The sequence below is a fragment of the Rosa rugosa genome, chromosome 5 (genome assembly GCF_958449725.1).
Source record: "Rosa rugosa chromosome 5, drRosRugo1.1, whole genome shotgun sequence".
Lineage (NCBI taxonomy): Eukaryota > Viridiplantae > Streptophyta > Magnoliopsida > Rosales > Rosaceae > Rosa > Rosa rugosa.
The window spans coordinates 15,860,242-15,868,144 of record NC_084824.1 but is presented as its reverse complement, the minus strand read 5'-3'; the positions used below and the strand labels follow the sequence as shown (position 1 = coordinate 15,868,144).

Here is a 7,903-nt window from a genome sequence, read left to right as displayed (position 1 = left end):
CTCCGCTAGCGGAACTTCTCACTTGTCACCTTCAAGTGACGAAGTCTCCGCTAAGCGAAACTCCGCTAGCGGAACTTCTCACTTGTCACTTTCAAGTGACGAAGTCTCCGCTAAGCGAAACTCCGCTAGCAGAACTTCTCACTTGTCACCCTCAAGTGACGAAGTCTCCGCTAAGCGAAACTCCGCTAGCAGAACTTCTCACTTGTCACCCTCAAGTGACGAAGTCTCCGCTAAGCGAAACTCCGCTAGCGGAACTTCTCACTTCTCCCCTTCAAGTGACGAAGTCTCCGCTAAGCGAAACTCCGCTAGCCGAACTTCTCACTTGTCACCTTCAAGTGACGAAGTCTCCGCTAAGCGAAACTCCGCTAGCGGAACTTCCCTCTTGTCACCTTCAAGTGACGAAGTCTCCGCTAAGCGAAACTCCGCTAGCGGAACTTCTCACTTGTCACCTTCAAGTGACGAAGTCTCCGCTAAGCAAATCTCCGCTAGCGGAACTTCCCACTTGTCACCTTCAAGTGACGAAGTCTCCGCTAAGCGAAACTCCGCTAGCGGAACTTCTCACTTGTCACCTTCAAGTGACAAAGTCTCCGCTAGCGGAACTTCTCCCTTGTCATCTTCAAGTGACGACGTCTCCACTACGCGAAATTCCGCTAGCAGAGCTGCTCGCTAGTCACCCTGCAAGCGGGACATCTTCCGCTACACGACACCTCTAGCGGAACTCCCTTTCCATCTTGCAAAATCCGTACTTTGCTGAGCACAACACCGCTCAATAAAATACCACCAGGCACGTCTCCGCGACGCTGCTTCCTACTACAACCAGCGGGGGGATTTCCGCCAGCGGCGGATCCCGAGGCTACGCCTCACTCTGACAACGACCGTCACGCGGCGTTCCGGTCAGACCGTCCTTACGGGACACGGGGACTTAGCAACAGTCTACGACGGCCCTGATCAGGCACGTTGACCCCCGTCACTTAGGTACTAAAGATTGGGCTCGCTACCCAACACCCTCTGCTCCGTGCAGCTCCCCCCTCAACAAACTATTTACTGACCATCCGGAGGTCTATCTTAGCCGGGGAATGGGGGACTCCCTGGGGGGCCTAGCAGGGGCCCACCCGAAAGGGTATAAAGCGTTTGCTCAGTAAATCCATGGTTGACAACTCACTGACGCTAATTATGCTGTTGCAAGTCTAGCGGAAGATAATGCTTCAAACCGCTGAACAACTCCCCAACCAAGATTGCCCTCCTTGACTGGGGACTTGGGGGACTTGTACATACATGTACATTTACAAGCATAATTAGCTATAATGAGCTACGTTCATGGTACCGCCAGAGGTACTGATTCCCGCCAAAGGAATAGCCTACGGATACACAGCCAGGCGAGCTACCGCCTGAGCCTCGGATCACCTCTAGATCACCGCCGACGCGCCGCCACGCGCCGTGCCAAGATGGCATCAGAAGCTCCTGACACTGGGAACTGAAGCACATCAGTCCCACATCAAAAACAAGGAGAAGATCAGCCTTCTCCTCACCTATAAAATGTTCTCTCCTCTCTCCTCATTAATTACGCATTTACTACTCATCTATTGTTATGCTGTCTATATGCATCGACTGACTTAGGCATTGGAGAAGTGAACACCGCCCAACGCGGTCTCCCTCTGACGCCCTGTCTTTCATTTGACAGCTAGCGAAGATCATCAAGTCCACAGAGTAGCGGTCCGCCCACCGGACCCGCGTTAAACGAAGGTTCGGCTACCGCCGGACTTTGAGCATTAACAACTATCAAAGTAGAACACATGATAAAGTGATATATAAGGGTAAGAATAGCTCAAGTTTAGAAAATTAGTAAAAATTCATTTTAAGAGCAATTAACTTAAAACTTTTCAGATCCAAAGTTGACATGTTGAGGTACAACATACTAAAATTTCAAGCAAATTGGAGTTCGGGAAGTATGGGAAAAGATGGATGAAAAACTGTGCAGTTTTCTTAAAAATTCCAGCAGCATTTTATCAACTCGGGAAATTTGTCAAAAATTCACTTTGACTCCGATTGACATCAAAACAGTTGGTGATGAATGCTTGACATGTCTACGTTTATGAATTAAAATCTCAACATAAACACAATCAAGATCCATATGGATTTGATAAGTAAAAGTCCAGAAGGTCAGGTTCTGATATGAATGAATTTTGAGTATGAATAAACCTTGACAAGGTTTTGATATCAGATTATGGAAGGACTGAATCATATCTTGTGCAAATGGTAAGTTTAAGTATCAGAAATTTTAATGATATGAGATTCTACATGAAAATTGAACCAGAAAAGGGAGGAAAAAGGAATGGATAATTGATGGGTCTCGGGTGTGTCGTGAGAGAAAAGAGAGAGGAATTATATGAATGGGTGAGGGTGGTGTGTCTCCTTCATTCTAACCATAAATGAAGATGACCATATCCATGACCTTGATCACATCATTCGGTGAGATGAGTTGGAGGTTGCAAATAGAGAATGAGAGAGAGAGGTGAACAGTGAGGGAGAGAGAGAGAGAGAGAGAGAGATCAAGCTGCTATGTATAAGAAACAGAGAGAGAGGAGAAAAAATATTAAAAAAAATGTTTGGGTTAAGATGGAGTGACCCAATTACCTCTCAAAATATGACACATGACAAGACACTTAACGTCGTTTTGGACGGTGTGTACCATTTTTGAGTCGGATTTCAAACTTGGGGTACCAAAGTGATAGTTTTGCATAGTCAGGTACTGAAGTTAAGAGTGAGATTTAGTTCGGGTACTGTTTGTATAATTTTCTCAAAAAAAAAAAAAAATATCACTTAAGTTATAGCCTTTCGTGAAGTTCTATAACAAGCATTATCTAATAGTTTTAAACAAATCCAAGTAAAACATGACTTAAAGGTTGTTAGCTGATTTCTAGTCCACGCCATAGAGGCTTAAGGAAAGTATCGAATACATCTCGAACATTTATTGCAGGAGAAGGTCCAGATCGATGTTGAAGGAGAAGGCCTCATTCTTCAACTATGAGCTAAGACGTAGCTAGCTAAGGTACTCGATCCCGCTAGGACAAAGCACATGCAGCACCACTATACGGTCTTCTAACTGAAGGGACTGCATGTCAGTCTTAACCCACAAGATTAGGGTCGGGTTGGGTTAGGCACCCGCTATTGACACTTGTCTTAGTCAAATACAAGTAGTACAGTTGGTGTCGTGTTCATAAAACAGGATCACCTGTATTATATTCCAAAGTACTCCAGTCTACAGCTATAGGTCTTCTTCTTTCTTTTCTTTGGGTACAAATATAGGTCTCCTTTTTTTATGACACTACAACTATAGGTCTTCGCAAAATAGAAATTTTGCAAATTTTGTTGAGTATACATAACCGGCCAGACCAGGTTGAAAGGCACTGCATGAAGCTCAAAATGATAGAGAATGAAATGGCTACGATCGCGATCGATTGGCCCTTCCCTCACTACAAGGGAAAACCGCTTTAGAGACAAAAATATAGAAGACAAAACACATTTGCGTCACTAAAAGCATTTATAACAGTGAAAATTATCTTTATAGCTAAAAGTAGGTAAAATTGAAATAGAAGTAGCTGAGTTTTGAGTTATGCTCCAGTAAGGTAAGCTAAATCTTAAGTTAAATTAATTTGAACGTTAAAAAATTTAAGTTTTAGTTAAATTCTCTCTCCTTTCTAGCTAATTGTAGCTAGAGTTTTTAGCTAAATTTAAATTTAGCTTGTCGATTGGAGATCAAACTTATTCTAAAATTACTTAAATTTTAATTTTTTTTTGAAATAAGTATTCTATTAGAGACACCTTAATTCTTGTTATCGGTGTCAAGAAAAATTATTTCATCACCCAGAAGTCGTCATCCCTGCCTAGATGTGCGACATGCTTGAGAGACAAAATAACGAGAATAGGTGACTGTCACGCCCCGAAGCAAGTGTAGGTGAGATTAGGTACCTGACACCGAATTCGAGGTAAGCGTAGAAATGTAAAATAAAATTAAAAATAACACCAAATTTTTAGAAATAGTCGAAAATAAAACGTTTTAAATAACAAAAGAAATTACACATTGTTTTCTAATCTCACTCGCTCTACTCTTGTAATCCTTTTTGGAGTCTCGCAATCGTAAACGTCATCTCGCTTAAACTTCTCAAAATTCATGTCACACTTGAACAAAAGTCTATAGGGGTGAGCTTACGCTCAGTAAAGCCAAACTTTTTTAAGTCATTATTATCTAGATGTCACAATCAAGTTATCAAACAATTCTTACAAAAATGAATAACAGAAACGATGCATGTCAAATGAGCTTCACTTAATTACCCGTTAGTCCATATATCAAAACAAGAGAGCCTACACATCTCATACTGTGTATTTTACCAACCGAGGGTGACTCTAAATGTTGAATGTTACGTAATGCCAAACATATATATCTTCAATGTTATAATTGGTATAGCTTGAATCACATTATAGACTTCGAGACTTTGATTGATCCCTCCACTATTCTCGCCATTAGACATCGACAAACACAAAGTGACAAAACTCAAGTCTATCTCAATACATTATGAGCGGAATATATACCCTAACGGCCCTTTTAGATTTTTCTACGGGCCAACGGACAATTTAGTTTTGTCTAATTCTTTTTGTAACATCAGTTGGTGGCTTGGCTTTAGATAGTACTAAAAGCACTTTTACATAAAAACTAAAAGCATTTTTGGGTATCCAGCAATGGCCGATTTAGCTGATTTGAGTGAACTTTTTGTTTTTTTTTTAACCGATAATTTGAGTGATTCCTGACCTAAATAATCATGAAAAGGTAACCTATAAGTCTATAACGATTGCCGACAGGAGACTGGTGTGCTCACCTGTCACCTGTACATACACTTTTGGCCCAGCGGCTAGCTCACAAGATCCTTATAATGGTAATATCACATCGGAAAAAAGCGTAGAATACAAAACACCAGAAATGAGAATAACGTTCGCTGCTGAATTCCTGGAACCCCTTCAGGTAGGGGCCGGAGGTTTTAGTGCTTCAATATTTCTGTTTGGTTGCACTTTAACAGCAACAATGCAAATCCTATTCATTTCATTCCTTCAAATCCAATATTGTTACGATATTTTTTTGTCCCCATTATGAGATCTACTATAGACTCGTACGTTGATGCACACCTATAGCTCATCCATATATAATGCGTACGTGTGTGCGCGCGCGCGCGCGAGCCCGCGTGTGTGTGGACACACTCCTGCACGTCTCAGTTTGTAGTCCATAGATTAAGGTCTCTGAGAACTGTAATTGAGGAGTACTATTTAGAATTAGGTATCTTTACTATTTAGAATTAGGTATCTTACAACTCATCACTGTTGTACGAGCTAGCAAACAGTGGAGCATTTCTGCATTTCGGTTCATCACTTCTCAGGTCATGCACATGCATCTATATCCATATGTATGTCTGAGCCTATGAGGACATAGGCTTTATGGTCAGAACTGAGTACGCCCGTACAAATAATAGCGAAAACAGAAAAGCAGAAAAGCAGAAAAGCAGAATTAGCTGGGGAAGGGTAGACGATGACCATAGATTACGTGTTTTGCCAATAAGCCAGGCCCGTCTAATGGGCACCGGCAGCAGCCACAATTGTTCATGTAGGTTTGGAACTTTGGATAGTGCTTGTAGTTGCGCGCTGTGCCTTTGTCCACTATATCATCGGCGGATCAATCAAGAAGTGTGGGGCACTCGAATGTAATTGGGATTTGAGGAATTACAGTAATGATTCATCGGATGATGTTGTTGTCAATCATGCATTGACACCAATATTATTATTAAAAAGAAAAATAAAGACACCCAGTTCCGATCCATTCTAATTAAACCCTTCAACGCTTTACCTGCAGCCTTGATTTTTTTTTTTGGTCAGCTATGCGACCAAACTATTGATTATATTTCGTGCATTGGATTCATGTCATTGACAAAAACAAAAGCTGGTGTTTGAAGAGAAAGGGCGTTAACTTGGTCCTGATTTGAATGCCGAAGGGCAAGCTTCTGAGCGTACTATAATGAGTTCGATCACGTACTAAAGAAGAAACAAATTGCATCAGAACATGTAAAATTGTAAATAGAGAAAAATTATTCTATGGTTCCAGACCATGCATGGTTGTCTAAATTAATGTCATTGGTTCATATGACATGTGTTTATTCTTGATTAGTTCCCTTAATTTAATTCTTGTTTTTTTTTGCACCTCTGCAATGGTTCCCACCAAATTTAACTGATATTATTGGTCCGAATCACCATATGACATTGCCATATGGTATTTTGAGACTATAGAATGATTACTCGTAAATAGAATGGTGCAAAATGAGAGCAGATTAAATAAAAGAACCGGATATTAATTACTAGACCATTTGGATTCTATGAATGAGAGAATATATGGTAGTTCGGAGAAGAGTGTGAGTGTTGAAGTTAATTATATTTTCTATGGTAAAAATACAGATGTCCAAACATAATTGGCTGATTGAGAGAGGGGTGAATGAGCGTGTTTACCTCTTGGGTGAACCTAAGAATTATCCTTATATAATTATTGTCAATAGAAAAAAGTCTAAAATGAGGTTATTTTGTTACATAGCGCGATACATCGAAAAATCTGAAAACAAACCATTAAGTTAGTTGGTTGACCCACTACTCCACTACTCACACAATATACAATAATTCTCAGTTCTTAAGAAGAGCCGTGTCAATCTGTTATTAGCTGGTAAATTTCCACGTGACATGACAAAAAGTTGACACATTCAAGATAATGACAATAAGAAGCTCTCAAGTACTTCCATCCAAATTCACCCCACATCTATATATCGTCAGGCAAATGATATGGTCTACTACTTTACTTACCTTGCTAATTTTTTTTTGATTGTCCATAATTTATAATTAGATTAGACTCCTCAGATTACTTTTTATTTTATTTTTTTAAATAAGAATATATATAGACGTGAAGTTGAGTCTCAAAACTTTATTGAGATCCAAACTTCATTTAAGAACTTTTTTTTAATTTTTAATTTTTTGTTAATCTTCATCCAACTCAATCTTATATAGCAATCATATTTCAACCAATAATTTCACAATGTTATTGGTTTTTCAAATAACAAACAAGTTATTATAACTTGCCGACAACCCTAATTAAAAGTATAAATTAAGACAGGAAATAATAAGGTTTGTGGGGTCGTCATTTTCATTTTGCAATCCTTCCACTATAAATTTCATTCCACCCAAAACTAGGGTTCTTGTACGAATATATGAAACCATGAACATTTATGTTCAAGTACTTATCAATTTCCTATGAACATTTCACCAAAATTCATCATTCACACACAGTGACAATTATATATACCCATCAGGCACGCGGTTTTAGTTCTAGCTAGAATTATCAAGTAGCATGAGTGAATCAGCTGCTGATCCCAACACCAAGCCTTCATCATCAGCAATGAAGCTATTCGGTTTTTCACTTACGGCCCATCCCTGTGAAAATGGAGTGGCGGTAACGAAGAGCAAGAAGTTTGAGTGTCACTACTGCGGTCGAGAGTTTGAGAATTCTCAAGCATTAGGTGGCCATCAAAACGCACACAAAAGAGAAAGGAAGGTAGCAAGGATGGCCATGTTGGAGAACGAGGAGGATTATCAACATCAGCCATACCAACACCTTCCTCCTCCTCAACGTAATCAACTGTTTCCAACAGGTGTACGGTACTCCATTATCAACCCTATATTCGTTACGACTTCTGGCCAGTCCACAACCACAACCATCAATTATATTGGCAACGGTGGTGCTAATGTTGGTACAGGTTCGGTACTGCTCCCTAAAGATTATGAAGGAAATGATGAGGTCATTGATCTGCGTTTGAGACTTTAA

General features: G+C 40.1%; 1 protein-coding gene across 1 annotated transcript; it reads left to right on the top strand.

The window, feature by feature from the left end:
* Positions 1–7,429: 7,429 nt before the first annotated feature.
* On the top strand, positions 7,430–7,903 carry LOC133711263 (protein LATE FLOWERING-like). The gene has a single exon (XM_062137413.1). It carries the CDS (start codon positions 7,430–7,432, stop codon positions 7,901–7,903), a length of 474 nt encoding a protein of 157 aa, XP_061993397.1.

What these genes read in the sequence shown, in the direction of transcription:
- LOC133711263 (XM_062137413.1), top strand. Translation starts at nt 7,430, where the DNA reads ATGAGTGAATCAGCTGCTGATCCCAACACCAAGCCTTCATCATCAGCA.